The following is a 17,302-nucleotide window of genomic DNA, read 5'->3' as shown; positions in this document are numbered from 1 at the left end:
GCACCGCGAGAGGTGGCGAAAGAGGCGGGTGGCTCGCTTCGCCCCTGTTTTAACCGGCCGCCGCGCGTTCACTTAGCTATCGCGGTTTGATTCTTTCTCGCTCTCTCTCGGTGCCGACGCTAAAAACGCTTTTCGTGGAAAAATTGCAAAGAACAAACGGGATGATAAAAAATCCTCCTGCAACAATTTACAGCCTCGCCGTTGAAATTAATTTTCGTTCAGAGCTAAGAAAATCGATCCAATTAAAATTTTTATTTGATTGCGTATAGTCATCATCATTCAAAAAAGCAAAAATGAGTGTTTGTGTTGTCGTTGGAACTGTTTACAAATAAATTTCCATATCGATCTGACCGTAATATGCATTGCTTACAGTTATTCTGCTCACTCTGTTTTTGGATCCTGATTTATATTTATATACATATTGCGACATTTCATATTTTTCTCGTGGAAGACTCTAGTTCAAACGATCGCCTCAAACGACTGCATGGACGCGTGCTCTCGGTGATGCGGTTTCGCGAATGACCTTGACCTTCATTCACTCGGTACCGCAGAGATGCACTTAAAGGGAAGCACAATTTGGACTCTTCCACGAAGCGCTCTTGAAATGTCAGGAAATATTATCTCGCAATTGAGATACACTCCGACTCATTCGTTCCAGCCATATTCTTGTTTTGAACGATTTCATGATACCCCAATTTTTTTCAACTAATGAGTAAACATTTGTGCTGTAGAATCATTAAAAATTTTGTTGATATTGTAATCTGGCCCAATTTAAAGAAAGACTTCATTCGTTCGAGAGATAGTGGAGGAAACTATTTATTAAGTGTTATTATTGGTTAATATGCTTAATCTTATTCAATGATGCGTTGCTTATCGCTGCATTTAGTACTCAAACTTCCATTTTCATACTCATATTTCCTAGTGATCATAGAAATTAATAATTTGTAAGATCTGATTGGGCTCGGTTTCCTACCTTACATTTTTTTATTATTCTGCTGAATGCGTCAGTAAGAGAAGCTGAAGATTCATACTAAATTGTGAGATTAATTTTTTTAAAAGCTCACATTTTGTTCATAAGGAGAAGGTTGTTCAATTTGGATCCAGAAAGCATCCGCATATTAAAAAATAAATCGTTTTTAAAGAAGTTTTTCATGCAGAATTTTACATTTTTTCCGTGAGTTTGATGAAGTTTATTATTATTACTATTGCAAACTCTTCAGAACACTCTAAGAAAGAAAAGAAACACACGCTTCTATATTTGAATTCTATACGCAGAGAGTCTCCACTATAGAAGCTGCAGCACAGTACAATTGAAAAGTTCCGTACGCCACAGTGATAAAGGGAAACAAAATTGAAGTTGGCAGATTTCACCCTTTGTCCCAGACAAAGAGTCCGCGTAAGAGTGGATCCTGACAAGGGCAATTAGCACACACTAGAGACGCGTGCATGCGAGTTTGTTTGTGTGCGAGAGAGAGAGAGAGAGAGAGAGAGAGAGAGAGAGCGTGTTGAGAAGCGAGGGACTAATTGGATGCTGGGCGCGTGTTTCAGGTACCTTCCAGGGCCAGTGGTTGCGTGGCATGCGGCACGGGTACGGCGTGCGGGCGAGCGCCCCCTTCGGCCTCGCCTCGCACTACCGGCCCACCAAGCAGCTCAGGGCGTCGATGACCTCGCTTCGAAGCGACTCGGGCGCCGGCGGTGGCGCCGCCGACCCTGCCGCCGAACGAGACCGACGGGTCGACGACTCGAGAGGCGGTTTCGTGCTCAAAGCCAGGAGTGACGACCCGCCCGTCAGAAGAAGATCCCTCGTCGAGTCGTCCAAGAACTTGAAAAAGTCCATTCTACAGGTGGGATCAATGAGTGTAATAAAATAATCAAAAGAAACCGTGAGAGCTATTATATGACAGCAGACTTTTCTTCTACTCCCTTCCAGGTTTGAGTCAAATTAAATGAAAAGCGATTACTGAACTATTTCACACTAAAAGTTATGAATTTGTGATGAGACTCTTGTTTATTACTGCAGGATTAGATTTCTTTCAATTCTGTATATAGAATAACTCAGTTGCAGACAAATAACTCCTCATCTGATATTTTAGAGCTTTATTTTCTGTCAGAAATTATTTCAGCCTATGTCAATTCAGAAAAGAAACTTTTTTTCTTATTAAACTTTTGATGGATGCAAAATTGAAGTCTCTTTGCCTTGTAGTAAAAGTAAGTCAGCACACAAATGAAAGCTTTTCTCTGGGGGCGCTCAACAATTACGCCGTGCAAGTTTCTCCGCCGAGTTTGCTACAGCCTTTGATGTGTTCACAGGGTCTGAAAATGAGGAAGCAGAGGTCAACCGGCGACCTGGAGAAGCGGGGCACCTCGGCCAGTTTGAGATCAACAGGCTCGAGTGCCTCCTGGGTGAGCACGGACTCGGCCCACTCGGCGGTTACTGCTGGTTCGGTACATACAGACTCGAATGCGAGCTTTGTAGTAGAGGTTAGACCACTTTAGCTTTCTCTAGACTCACTCTCAAAACTGGGGCAGCCGGCCCGTCCACGAAGAATAATATTACTCATACATATGTGTGCTCCCCCGCCGCCTCCTCCTCCTCCTCCTCCTCTCCACCTCCTTCTCTGCTTGGGCCGAGTATTATGAGAAATGTGTGTTTTTCGCCGCAAATAACGTGCTTCTCTAACGGCCCGCTTTGAAACTTTCAACAGACGATTCAGCTATTTCGTTTCAATAGTGGCTTGTTACGCTTTTTACGGCACTCTGCTGGACGCTGTAATATATCAAGCGCAGTTTCTCCTCTATTTCTGAGCGGATAATTTCGGAGCTTGATTTTTAGTGCGATCATATTACTATGCAAATGACAACTTTCAATGTCTGTTCTAGTTCATATTTTGTAAATGAAACAGTAAAGTCTTGAAAGACCACTAATTTGTTAATCTAGCTAAAAAATATAAAAACCTTACCATTCTATAAGCCGTTAAAATTGTTTTGGTGCTCAGCTAAATTGAGATTAAATCTGTATCAGCCAGATTATTTTATTAAAACTTGTACTTAAATTCTTTGCAGATGAAGCCAATAATGTTCCTAATTGGGGTGACGTGTAAAATAGGATCAACGCGTACACCGATTTGTATATTGCAACACTTGCACGTTATTCTTACCCTTCCGCTTTTCCCAAAATAGGTTTGAGATAGAAAATTTTCAGCTTGAGCTACTATCAACAAAACATAGATTCAATTTATTCATTGTGATATTATTTCACTACCTCTCCAAGTATGAATAACAGGGCCATACAAATAAATTAATCTTTAGATTTATAAGCGCTTCGAGGAATGCTAGCTTATATTTGACAATGATAAAATGTCCAAGTTAAGTCTTGTTAAATTACATTTGACGGCTGCCCCATGTTCAGATTAATCCTCATAGTCATTTACTAGTGACTAACGTGCATTTTGTTTCTCTCTCTCTCTCCCCTGCGTCATCTCATCCACATCGTCACAATGTCACACTTGCATATTTGACCTGTCCGATTGTGTGCTGTGACGGTTGTGGTCGTAGGACGAGCAAATGGACACGAACGTTACTGAAACGTACATGGGCGAGTGGAAGAACGACAAGCGCAGCGGGTTCGGCATCAGCGAGCGCTCGGACGGGCTCAAGTACGAGGGCGAGTGGTTCAACAACAAGAAGTACGGCTATGGCGTGACCACCCTGAAGGACGGCTCCAGGGAGGAGGGCAAGTACAAGAACAACGTGCTCATCACCTCGCACAAAAAGAAGCACCTCTTCCTCATCCGCTCGGCCAAGTTCCGCGAGCGCATCGACGCGGCAGTCAACGCCGCGCAGAGGGCGTCCAAGATCGCCCTCCAAAAAGCAGACATTGCCATTTCGAGGTACGAAAAGCTACATCGAAAAATCACCAAATTTTTATAAATCTACAACACAAAGGTTTACAAGACCCAATTAATCCCCCTTATTTTAGGACTGCGACAGCTAGAGGAAAGGCTGAACTTGCGGACATGGCCGCAGAACACGCCAGAGAAGACTCAGACATTGCCAGAGCGACGGCCAAACAGTTTGCCCCTGACTTCCAGCAGCCAGGTTTTACAACTAAATTATTTAGTGCACTAAATCAAGTTAGTTCTTGGTGGCCCTCAAATACATCGATATATTATAGTATTTCTTCCGCACGCATATTTGCAAAATCCATTTTCTTTTCCACTCTATGTAATTATACTTGATAAAATTTTGTCTCTGTGTCAGTTTCTAGAACATCAAGGTTATCATTTCTGTTAATTTATCGCACTTAGCAAAATTTAGAGAAGATTCAGACTTCTGTAAACGAAAGGAGGCAAGTGGCCCTTCAGTGGGCTGGGTCCCTGTGCGGCCTGGTGCGCCCATGTTATCCGCGCCCTTCCCGGTCCGAGGACAGGGATAAAAAGAGCAAATAAATGTAAAAGTTAAATGAATTGAAAATACAAAGTTAAAATTTTCTAATTAAAAAATCCAATCCCAGAAAGAAGTTACAACAAGCATTAACGAGTTTAAAAAAAAACATTTTAAAGTGTTATTTTATGTATTGGTCGCGTTTCAGCATTAAAGCGTAAATAATACAAATTGCTATGTCTTTCAGGGTTGGACAAACTGCGGCAGCTGCCGAAGTACCGGCCGACGATCGAGCCGATCCCGACCAAAGCGCAGCTGCAGCAGCAGATGCAGTTGCAGGAGCAGCAGCAGGAGCTGCAGGCGAAAGTGGCGTCGGCGGTTCCAGCTACGTTGCAGGCGCCGCAGCACCAGGCGACACCGCCGCGGCCCGTGCCCTCGGCTGCGGCGCCTCCACCGCCGGCCGCCTACCAGCCGCAGTACACACCGCAACCGCCAGCGCCACCGCGTGCGCCGTCGATACCACCGGAAGCGGCGGCGTACAAGCCGGTCGGCCTGGAGAACGGCGAGCTGGGCCCGGCCAAGGCGTCGTTGGCGCCGGCCGTCGGCCTTCGGCGAGGCGGCACGGCCCGCGAGGTGGCCGGTGGGGGTGGCGGCGGTGGTCCCGGCGGCGACAACCCGGCCTACAGTTTCCAGCAAGCGATGAGTGATCACTTCGACCATTACAAGCGCGCGCCGAGTAGAGACAGTTCCGTGGACCGGTACACCAGGGCGACCCGGATGTCGCGGCAGCCGTCGGCCGAGGCGCCGTCGATCGCGGCGGCCGCCTCACTGGCAGCCGCCGCCGGCGCCACCGCAGGCAGTGCCACCCCGCTGCGGGGCCGCACCCCATTTGGCCGCGAGGGCAGCGTCGAGCCCTCGAACAAGCGTGTGTTAATGTCGCAGGCCTCGACTGAAAAGGTGCCCCCGCCCCCGCAGCCGAGCAACGGCTCAGTGATCGGTGGTGACCAGTTTGGCGTGCAGCCGCCCTTCGAGGACATCATCATGAAGAAGAAATCGCTCGGCCAGGACATCATCCCCTCGCTGGCCAACCCCAAGCGTACCGAGAGCTTGTTCGTCAACGTCAACAGGAAAGAGCCGCCCGTCAAGGTTAGTGTCGTTTTCTCCTTGCGTGAAGTTTATTTTACGGCAAATTCATATTTGTTACACCTTTTTAAGTAGAGTCAAGTAACATTTTTGTGAAAATACCGAAACGAGTCACAAAAATATCTCTGACTTGCGAATTAAATGCAATCTGTTCAGTTAACCCCTTAAAAACCTTTCAAGTATCTTACTTAAAGAGATATTATTATTTTCTAATTTCCTGCGAAATTAAGTTGGATACAAGCTCTCATTTAATTTTGTGCTATATATATTATACTTTAGTGCTTTAATAACAATATTTGAAGCAAGATTCACAATAAAAATTGAGTCATTCCATCATTTCTTCTTGTATGCGCGACTGAGCAAGAATTTTTCCAAATTAATGAGATTTTTAAAATTTTCTCTTATCCTGGGATGGATCCTAGGGCAAGTATAGTTCAGAAAAATACTGCTGGCCTAGATTGATCCCTGGTAACAAAAGGAGGATCGTTTTGATAAGATTAGAAAATCCACTTACTGTCAGGGAGTTATTGGTATTTTACTGCGAGGGTTTGCTTCTGTCTGTGTGGTTCTGTGAGATAGGATAAAATGACTTTATTGCGCATCACTATCCTTCTGAGTAAACTTAGGCTGTGAAACTTTTCTTTAGCCTTCTACATTAAATAAATTTATTTTATTTCACTTTATAATCGATTAAACGGGGATAAAAAAATTTTGTATCAATAACCATGTGATCAATTTTAAATTAAAACTTCCATTCTGGTAAATTCAGAAGGATAAATTGCTCATTTGGGAAAACGGAAGCCTCTCTATATTCATGTTTATTCTCACTCTTAAAGATTAACAAATAACTATCCTTCACATTAGTATGAAAAGTCAATAATAATACATTGAGAAAAGGCACCACTCCTAGCAAATAACGTGATAAAACTTAACTTAGACGAGCAAAGCCGAAGTCCATACTATAACATTAACGGATTATGAACTCGCTGACACGTACGCCTAGCACAACTGAGGAAACTGTGCCGTAGAACACCCTTCCAGAGCTGGTGGCATATCATTCCAGTTTTATACCAAACGAAAATCAAACAGTTTGGCCATGCGCTGTGGCAACCAAGGGTGCAGAGGATTGGCACCTCTATGGACGCACCCAAGGGTGATGCGCGATATCGCGTCATAGTCTGTAGCACCGCAAGGCATTTCTTGAAGAAATTAAGGTCATTATATTTGAGCTACGCCGGCACCACCAGCATGTTTCGTTTTTCTGTTGATGGAAAATCCATCACACTTCCGCAAGAATCACGAATAAAGCATGAAAATAAGATACATACATTAAGAGTCGTTTTTACAATAATTTGAAAATTAAATATATTATAATTCGCGTCTAATCTTTGAATGAAAAGTTTTTACATACAAAATATCCCCGCTGCACTCTGCACTCGTCACAAAGTCGGCATATAATGCGATAAGCATGTTGTTGCACGTGCATTAACTTACCATGGACAAGTTAATCAACCCCTTAATTTTGCAATGAGGAAGCGCGGATCAATTGCAGAGCACGGTATAATAATAACAGGCATCGACAATTAACATGCATTCTAGTCGGTGAGTCAGAGGCCGACGCCTGCACCGAGCTATCGTTATGCAATCAGTCGATCCGGCATGTTGCGCCAGTTGCATAAGCGAGTAACAGCCAGTTAAAGATTGCAAAAGTGTTTGCGAGTGAAAAAGACGCGCTGGTTTTTGGTTTTCTGTAGAGGGTTACAGAATGGCCATTGTCACTTTCAGCAGAAATAAAAAGCACTCCGATTGGCGGAAAAGCCGAGGACAGAGTTGTTAAAAAGTTGTGTCGCCACCACTGATGTGAGAGCGTCACTGGTGCCAAAGAGAATATGCCAGAAGAGAGTGAGCGAAGAAGACAGCGATTATATTTGCGCTGGGCCAAACCTTTTTAACAGCTAACTGTGAAAACGTTAACGTTTTTACAATTTGTATTGCTGGTTTTAATGGTGCGATATTTGACTAAACTCGCCGTTGGCCTGGCCGAGATTTGTTCGGTGTGAAAGTACGAACATTTTTTCTTTTGTCTTACTAAACTTCCGTCCTTCACTCCATATCTGTCAGCTGCTCTTGAAAATGAAAGGGACTCTTTCTGTTTGTTGCCGGTCAAAAAATATGATTTAGACTCGTCTGTCATTCATTCTCAGGGACACGCCCGCTCTGAATTCTTTGCGCGCAAGAAACGCACAAAAATAGCCGCACGAGTCACCCCTTTGTTTTGACGACCGCAGTCTTTCTCGCTCACAATCGAGCACAGGAATTCCATCTAGGATCTCTCCTGGAGCAGATGCTTTGTAAAGATGGTGACCCAAATGTTATAATTGGGATCGTTGAAACTGACTTACGATTCACAAAAAAGGCTTTATAATCAAATTATTTGCGGTAAAATCTCAGAATATATGTGTTTTTACACCAAATAAGACACACAAAAAACAAATGGAGACATTGATATACACCCCCTGATATTTAATGAACTCTTTGTTTGTTGCAAGATCAAAATGTGAATTCAACTAATTTTCTTTCGTTAAATTTGAGGTCTGGGATTTTTTATATATCACAGCAAATGAGCATGACCCATATAAATAGGTATTTAGTAAATTATATACATATATTTTTGCTTCTTCAACAATCACCAATGCTCAGTAATTTTTAGCTTGAAGTAATTTAAGGATCAAAATAGTTGGTTCACGAAACACATTTTGATTGGAGAGAGTGATGTCATTTCCGTGCCGTAGCAATATGAAATGATCAATATACTTAAGAAATGTAATGAGCTCTGACGTTGAGCGTCCACTCGCACCACCCCTAATTAATTCCCAAAGCCTCCGCGATAGCCGCGAGCGTGGCAATTAGGGTGTGAGCGAGCAAGTCAGTAGGCAGGCAGGCAGGTGGGGCGGTAAAGGAGAAATTCTTGGCAGGGACTGCTTGGCATGGCGCCCCCGAGAATAGCGAGCGAGCATCTGGTCTAAAAGCGGCCGCTCGGCGCGAGACTAGAATCGCGGCCGGCTAGTTAGTCGCGCGATTGTTGCGGCCACTGGAGCGTGCACCGGGGCAACAATACAGTCATGTCGTGGGAGCAGTTCCAGGACGAGGTGGCCCTCGAGGAGGAGGCCGACCTCGCCTTCAGTCCGGCCCTCATGGCGCGCAGGGCCAGCGAGAGCTGGATCAACACTCCGCCGGCGCTGTTCGAAGTACGTATGTCCACCAGCGCCGCCCTACCGGCCTGTCTTAAGCTCCGTCAGTCCGTTCGTACGCCATCCCGAGACCTATTTCCGGACGCTCACGCACGCTGTTTGCTTTCATACCGCCATTTCACCACCCTTTTTGCCCCCCTCCTCCCTCTGACTCACGCCGCCTGCCGAGGAGCGCCGCCGCCGTGGACCGAAATCGTCACTTTTCTTTCCACGCGAATTTTCTGTTCCTTCAAAGAGGCGGAAAGCCACAGTCCATATATTATGGCGCTGATTTTACGACCCGTCTTGACTTCTTTCTAAGAGAACAGACGGCCGATTTGTTTGTTCTCGGAATAAAAGTAAGAGGCTGTGAGGTGTTGAAAGGGACGGGTTTGGAAAATGTAACACACTCCACTTGAACTGCACTTCCTTTGGTGCCTTGAAGGACTCAACTCAACGTTAAGATATTTATTATCAGCTGACATGTGAATGCACTTTCCACATGATTAGAACTGAATGGAAAGCAATAGAAAAATATCCCGTTAAATTCAGTAAAAGAAACGTTTAATTTTACGGGCCCATATCATTATATTGTAGGTTGCACGATTTTGGTTATTTTTTACCACTTAAAATTAGACCGTTTAAACGATTATTCCATTGCTGGTTGAAGGCATCAACGGGAGATTCCGTAGTAAAATTATATATTTTTAAGTTAATGAAATCTCAGTTTAGCTCAAAAGCCTAACTTTCTTGTTGCAGAATATTCCTGTAGCAACGCCTGTGCAACGCAAAAAGTCCCTTCCTGATGTGCAGACGTTACCCCGCCACGCGGAGCCTATGTCCAGAGAGGAGGCCTCGGTTCTTAGCTCGATGCAACGAGAAACTGTCAGGAGACGCATGGAGGAGGACGAAAAATTGAAGGCGAATCCCCTTCTTTGGCTAGTCAGTCCGCACGTTAAGGTAATTGCCGGGATAAAAAAATTATCAATTAACACTTAAGTTGCGCACTAACTTCCGCAGGACTGGTTTTCACGTCAGCAGTTGGTGTTTTTGGTTCTATTCATCAACATCTCGCTGGCCATCATGTTCTTCAAGCTGCTGACATAATAAGAGCGGCCGCAACCGCTCGAGGTAGAGAAAAGAACCGCATTCCGCCCGAAGAGAACCCCGTGTCGCTAGCATCGGGTGAATCAGTTGGAACAGAACTCTTGTTGTTTGATATTGTAATATGCAATTGAAAAAGAAAGCAGTATGCAACCTGCGGTCCAGCAGCTCCGGTCGGCTGATTTGCCGGAAGAAAAAATCTTTCGGCAAATAAGCACAAAGCAGAAGCCTCGGAGAGACGAAATATATGAAAACTGGACTGATAAAGACACATCACTCTCCTGATAGATTTTGTTACTTGATTGATGAATTGAGAAGAAACAGCTTTTGACACAAAAACAAGATGATGAGTTAAATCTTAGTCACGAGTCGACCTTTTATTGTTTGTAGCGCACTCCGTGTGTGAGCATCCCGTGTGAATCACGCATCATGTATGGTAAACTTTACTTTTTGTCGACTCGCTCTCGACGGTCTCACGAGAATCTGGCAAACTGCAGTGATTTTTCCTTTAATCGTACACTCTATGTAGACTGTAGAGTAAAATAGGAAAACTGTTGTTGACTAGTGTTGCAGTTTCTGGAAAATTGCCGCGAGGAAAGTAGTGTTGATTTTTACTGTTAGCGCGTCAGCGATTTCTCTCTGGAGCGAGTCGCCGCACTATTACATTAATGGGCCACTTGTTTGAACCTGCTGGAATATATCGCGTCCAAAACGTTCAAGCCGGCGGATCATTGGTTCTCTCTTTAACGTCCCTCGTAGTGTTTTCTCACTTAATTGTTAGTAGCATTTTTTCTAATTGGCACAAGTTTTTTATTGTAAACTCATGTTTGCGTTAGAATGGATGTGTGATTATCGAGAAGATTAATATTTTATGGCTGTGCAAGTTACACTCTCTCCCGAATCCAGAGCTGGATATATATATTGTGTTTAACAGCGAACGCACGCGAGTTCTTTAAAGTGTGGAAAACAGAACGGTGCGCATACAATACTTTTCATATCATGAAAACCAAACTCATTGTCAGATAAACAAACACGCAGCATGCTGACTTGAACAAAACAAAAACAAAAATGCAAAACAGAAGAGTTCCACTTTGGCCCGAGGTTTCCTGTGTATAAATTGTTTCCAAATTTGCGTGCCTTCTTATATTGTGGATAAAATTATCGCTGGGGATCTTTTTTGTATTATATTCTGTGAAATGGGACCTAAAAGTCTAACCGAGTGCGCGAAGAAGTGAGAGTTGATCGATTTAAAATATAATATATAACTGAGACGACAAAAGCAGTGACGAAAAACCACATCTACACACTCATCTTTCCATTAAAGGCTGCATTTTGCACAAAAATTTGTACACACACAAGTACGCATCTATATAAGATTAATAATACATAGTGAGCACACAATTACACACACCTGACGCTGAGAGTCGGAAGGGATATTCTGCTTCTTCTTCAAACCACTGACAATATATAAGTGGAAAACAAATTTGAAATAAAATCGTGAGAGATAATAAGAAACAGACAAAGTTTGTTTCTTTAGAAGAGATCGAGTTGTTAGTCCCAGAAGAGTAGAAGTGAGAGTATTTCTAGATTGGCTTTCTCGTGTATAAAATTTATTGAGAAACTTTGAAAAGGCTCAGAATTTTCAACCCGAACTGAAGCTCGGACAGTGTATAAAAAGAAACACACACAAACACGCGCGCACAAAACGCTGCAAAAGTTGAACTTTGCTGGGCGGACGAGCAAATCTTTGTGAACAAACTTGAATCATTGGCTTTTGTGGACTTTCACTCCATGACGGCGATTTCAAAGCTGGACTGATTTATTCTACTACAAAAAATACATACTTGAAAAGAATTATATGATGCTTGTGACTCGGACCGTTTGCGCCCAAAAATCCAGGTCCCGCTTGTTCCAAATTATTGTTGCGTGGCGCGAACCACCTGGGCTAGCTAGCTAGCTTGACATTGCCTTTTTCAACTATACATTGAACATTTGATTGAGACATGACACGATAAATATATATGTAAAACGTACACATATTTAAACAGGGAGACACAAGAAAACGCGCAAGCAGAAGGAACTGTAAAAATTGTACATGTATATCTCGAAAAGATGGAAAGAAAGCAGTCTATTTGTATAATTAACTGACAGACGCATGCCCGTGTAAATAATTATTTAATACATATAATGTTATATATTACGAGATATGATTAACTGTAATTGTAAAATAATTGATTGTATATGCACTGATTGATTGTCCGTCAATTTTCTAAAAGGCTTCTGGAGCATCAACAACTGATGAGTCTATATTGGTATAATTAAGGAATTATAAAAAAAATGAGAAACGACAGTGATACTGTTTTAACAAACATACAAGTGCCAAGTAGAACGCAGCTGCAGACGTTACTCACGTTATCATTTCCCAAAGCAGTTTTCATCCGAAATAGCAGGCCAGTGGTTGATTTGATGACTCGCGCACGCTGTGGTGTTGGACAAGACCGCTCAAAAACACTTGAATTTTGTGCAGCTAGTTTTTCGACTAGAAAAAATATGCTTTTGAACAACACGAATCAGAGTTTTAGTAAGAAAGCTGGAGGCTGAAAACCTCAATAAGAAAGTGAATTTTACGGGTTTGGCAGGGCAAAGAAAATAGCAATTATTACTATGTCTCTTTTACAGTTGTTCTTTTTTCACCTCTTCAACAACAGACAACGAGCCAATTGCTATTTTTTTAGTCCTAACCGAAAATTCGTCAACTCAGATTTGAATTGTTGAAAAGCAAGTTTTCATTGCCATACAAAATATTCAAGTTTTGTGCAAGTCTTGCCCATGAAGGTCGTTTTTCAGTTTTTCACAGGTAGTAAGGCAGCTCGGCATCTTGCCGTAGCAGTTTTCTTATAAAATATTCTTTGGTACCACTTTTTTGTAAAGCGACCCATAACTGTCCATATTATAATACACCCAAACTGTGTTGGCATCATTTTACTGTATTGCTAAACCCATTAATTTACCATTCCTCATTTTTGTTCTATCTACGACGAAACGGAATTTGGTTGTCTTTTAAGTGTATATATGATCTGGCTGATTGAAGAGGAATGCTAACCAATGTATAGAAATTTTGTAAGGACTCTCTTTTTAAATTTTAATCTCCCCGTGAACGCCTTCCTTCGAGTAAGAGTAAGCAAACTAAGAATTAAAAAACGACAGCACACATGTACAGCACAAGACCACCTAAATTTTAATAATCCAGTCGGAATGTTTCCCTCAAAATCATTTTCAGATCCCGCACGCTCGAATTTCTAGAAAAATGAAATGCAAATCACAAAAATATACTGATCGAGTTTTTGTATTAAGCCTTTCTAGCAATCTACGACAAAATCTTAAAAAAAACTTCAACAAAAACGATTTTTACACATGGGTTTGTGTAATGTTTCTGTATCTATAATATCTTCATTTCATGTTTGGGCCAATGTTATCTAGAAACTTCTTGCATAGTTTACAGGCCAAGATGCAACTTTGTTAAATACTTCATTTATTAAATTACATCTGATTGATTGAATAATAAAAAACAAAACTCAGTGTTTCATTAAATTATATTCCTATACTTGCATGATCACATTTTCTCCAGAGGCTCTATGCCTAAAATTTCCAGTCCTTCTGAGAGCACGATTTTGGCTGCGGTGAACAAGAGCATTCTTTGCGACGCAATCTCAGGTGGCTGACCTTTGACAGTCAAATGTTGGAACGCTTGGTTGATGTGGTTGCTGGGAAGACAATAGCAATGAAAAGAGAAAAAAACTAACACCAGAATCATCTTTACCATAAAGAGAACAAGTAGTTCACTAAAATGCAAGACTCCAGTTCCAAATAAGAAGCTCTAAGGATCTCATCAAATCTGTAAATATTATAGATAACCAAATTTCAATTAAAAGATTTTCCAAACAGAATGAAGGAATCAAGAATTTATTCAAATGAAAGATTACGAAGACTTGATTTTTTTATTACGTTCTCATTGTCAGTTGAAACAATCAATGAGCAAAATATACTTTAATGCTAGGATAATTCAATGGGAAATGATAGCTCCCGTCAATTGAACTGTTGCAAGAATAAAAAAAATAATTATAATAATTATTATTTTTTTGACTGCAGATTGAATTCAAATAATCATAATTCCTATATTTATAGCCTCTATCTACCATTTTTTCAATTTATGATATTATCTGCTTTTCATAAATTATTGGCAAATTGTTATTATCCTACAAAAAATTGACTGCAGAAAAAATTCCAAATTTTTTATCATTCAGGAGCCGTAAAAGTACCTTGCAATCTCAGTAACCAGGGCTGTTGCGTGAGACTCGGTTAAGAGGGAGGCGTCGCACTCGTTGGCTGGTCTCGCTCCACTGTTTTCTCGCAAAGAACATAGCCTGCAGTGTGTGTACTGCAAACGTGAGCCGCTGTCTCCTTGCATCTGTCAGCACGCATGGACTTGTTAGAATAAAACAGATGTCTTTGAGTAGCACACTACCTGCAGGGCTTTATCCCAGTCAAAAGTGTAGTCCTTTTGTCTGCGTTGCTTCAGGTCGTTAATTATCACAGAACTCACGCCTAGCACCTCTGCTGATCTGTCATCAGACCCTACCCTTGTATCTAAAACAAAATTTTTACTAAATCAAATTTGATAGGATAATCAGATAATCTGAAATAAGGAGAAATTTTTAGAGCAATTGTTTGATTAATTAATTTATCAAGGAAGTATGCAATGATCAATTTAAATTTGCTTAAAAGTCATATAGGGGAGATAACAGTTTTACACACTTTTAGAGATGTTCTGCCTTATTGTCGCTCTCTCGCGGGCTTCGTCCAAAATATCCTTGAGGAAGACAGCCTGGCCTTTCCTAGTGCTCATGCCGTGGATTCTTCCAAACTTAATATGCGTGATACCGTCACTCCATGGGTGGTCCAAGCTTTTGAGGATGTGCTTCAGGGCGATGAAATGATCCCCTTGACCGTTATCAACCACATAAAGAAGCTGATCAAATTTGTGCTGCTGAAATCTGTGTTTTGCTGCTGCAACATCTCTGGTGAGGTAAAGAGTGGTGCCATCACTCTTGACTAGGGTCACGTTGCGATTGCCTACTTTCACAACCCGTTTGCCTACAATCAGAATAATTAAGCCTTAAGCACTCAAGCAGTTGGTTTAAAACTGTTGATTTGAAATCTGATATGACTAAGTAAATACATATTTCGGGCTGGCAACAAAAAGTACTTTAAATGTTTGATGAGGCAGAAATTTTTTGGATATGACGCATTAAATTTTACCATCTGGGTTGTCGTTTAAAAGGTTCATTCTCTCCAATTCTGCAATAACAGAAGAAATATCTTTGGCTCCGAACATGGACTCCCACTGGTACTCATCGAAGACAACTCCTAATCGATGATAAGTTTGCTTCAGCTCGTTAATTGTGTACTGCCGGAACTTCTCCCATCGTTCCGTTTCAGCAAAATCGCCATCCTCCATCTGCTTGAAGATTTGTCTGGCTCTTGACAAAATCCCAGGATCTTTTTCAGCCTCTCGATTGGCCAAAACGTAACTCTCGTACAGCACTTGGATTGGATTTGCAGCTATTTGTTCGTCAGACACCTGTCCTAGCTCGAGACCGACATTCAGCAGACCAAACTGTGTGCCCCAGTCACCCAGGTAGTTGATCCTGTGCACGTCGTGTCCAAGACTAGACATTAGGTTGGACAAATAGTTGCCAATTATTGTGGAACGAAGGTGCCCCATGTGGAATGGCTTTGCGATATTGGGCGAGCTGTAAGGAATTTTTTATTGCTAGATTATTTGCATTTCTGAATTTATAAATTAAAACTGACCTAAATTCAACCAGGACTTTCTGCCGCTTAATATCACTGCACAAGGGACTGTCAATCCAGAAAGATTTAGGTTTGGAAATTACAGAATTGACAACTTCAGGGACAAACTGCGACTTGTCAATTGTCACCACAGCTTTGGCACTTTTTCTTTGATGGCAAACTTCACTGCCAGAAATTTTCTGAAGAGCGCTTATGTCTGCGGAGGAGCTGACTGGAAAGTGAAGCTCGATGTTCTGGTTTGCTTTGTTAAACTTCAGAGTTGTGCGTTTAGAACCGACTGCTGAAGCATCTAGGTGTCTTAGGACATCCCAAACCTGTAATATCAACATATTTAATAGGTTTCCATACAAAGTGAATAGCTAGTAGTGACTTTGTAAAATTACAAGCTGCACAGAATGCAACAAGGAAATTGGGTAAATATGTAAGATTTTAAAATTTAACTGCATCAATTACGTAAAAAAATACATTATTTCTGCTGTTACTTTGTAATGACATTTTTATGTAATAAGCGGTAATAAGAAATCATTTCCTGGATAATTCTTCACTCGTCTCGATGAATGCATTATTACATTGTAACGAGTACATAGATGTTGAAGAATAAGTCGGATTTTTTGCGTCCTCGTTGTTTTAACAAAAAAGTCAAAATTGAATTTCAAGTTGTAACAATAATGTATTGTAGATTGTGCAATGTGAAATTAGCAGAGAAATGTAAATTATGAAAATGGTTCAAAGTTAAATAAAATTCTCACTTTTTTAAATACAACAAGTACAAGTCCGAGTTTTCTTCATAATATGATATTAATATTAAATTTAATATTTTATACATAAAGAATTAAACCTACTAATTGAATAAAATAAATTTGCGACACTTCCTTCCGCTAAGGTTAGCAGCGATTATAGGATCCGACAATACGTTAAAAATACATTCCCGGGTCCCAGGAGATAACAGGATTGTCGGATCCTAATCTCCACTTTGTACATATCCACTGTGTACATATCCGCACTGCGAAAGGGCAAGGACCGGCAAAACAATACAGAAGTGTATCTAAATTGATGTCTTTGTGGTCTGATAAATCTAAAATTTCATTACATACCTGAGATATCCTAAAATCTTTTACTTTCATTGCCATTTCCACAACTTAAAACTTATAAAAAAGATCTGTAACAGCGGAAAAGTTTTAGCCGGAGCAAGCAGAGCAGTGTTTTTTAAATCGTGAACGTCTGACTTTGTTTACTACTCCGCCTAAGTTTGAATTTTCCGCACAGCTGTGAGTTGCTAAGCCCCTCCCCCACGATATAAGACCATTCATTGATGAGGTTGCTGACAATGAGAGCAATTTAATTGAGTTACGCGTGTTAATATAGGACGTAAATTAGAGTATTTTTTTAATTTTAACTGTATAACTTGAAACGAGACCACTTTCTATTTACATAAAGTAAGATTAATAGTAGTTGTTACCAATATCGCCTATGGGTTTAACTCAGAAAATTGTGAAATCCGCGGTAAACCCACTCTGGTCATGTTAATTTTTAATCAATTTAAAAGTAAAGAATATTTTCTGAATTTT

At 41.3% G+C, this 17,302-nt stretch overlaps 2 protein-coding genes across 5 annotated transcripts in view; one reads left to right on the top strand and one right to left on the bottom strand.

Annotated features, from left to right (window-relative positions):
- jp (junctophilin) overlaps positions 1–17,302 on the top strand; it is a 74,403-nt gene that overhangs the window by 21,552 nt on the left and 35,549 nt on the right. The window contains exons 3-9 of one of the 4 annotated variants that reach the window (XM_065476355.1): positions 1,549–1,844; positions 2,311–2,445; positions 3,556–3,890; positions 3,980–4,098; positions 4,631–5,529; positions 9,516–9,716; positions 9,777–13,434. In XM_065476355.1, coding sequence (XP_065332427.1) covers positions 1,549–1,844; positions 2,311–2,445; positions 3,556–3,890; positions 3,980–4,098; positions 4,631–5,529; positions 9,516–9,716; positions 9,777–9,863 — 2,072 coding nt within the window. In that variant the 3' untranslated portion in view covers positions 9,864–13,434. Of the gene's footprint in view, positions 1–1,548; positions 1,845–2,310; positions 2,482–3,555; positions 3,891–3,979; positions 4,099–4,630; positions 5,530–8,391; positions 8,775–9,515; positions 9,717–9,776; positions 13,435–17,302 lie in introns of those variants that run through there. The other 3 variants (XM_065476354.1, XM_065476357.1, XM_065476358.1) reach the window with 3 other exon arrangements.
- On the bottom strand, positions 12,174–16,985 carry ArgRS-m (arginyl-tRNA synthetase, mitochondrial). Its single transcript, XM_065476369.1, has 8 exons — positions 16,829–16,985; positions 15,735–16,048; positions 15,180–15,673; positions 14,676–15,014; positions 14,386–14,507; positions 14,180–14,328; positions 13,681–13,755; positions 12,174–13,624 (listed from the first exon to the last, which is right to left on the bottom strand). The coding sequence occupies exons 1-8, from the start codon at positions 16,862–16,864 to the stop codon at positions 13,474–13,476; spliced, it is 1,680 nt and encodes a 559-aa protein (XP_065332441.1). The 5' UTR covers positions 16,865–16,985; the 3' UTR covers positions 12,174–13,473.

Source organism: Cloeon dipterum, chromosome 1 (assembly GCF_949628265.1).
Source record: "Cloeon dipterum chromosome 1, ieCloDipt1.1, whole genome shotgun sequence".
In the NCBI taxonomy this organism is placed as follows: Eukaryota; Metazoa; Arthropoda; class Insecta; order Ephemeroptera; family Baetidae; genus Cloeon; species Cloeon dipterum.
Note: the sequence above shows the minus strand (reverse complement) of the source record. Positions and strands in the feature narration are given on the sequence as shown.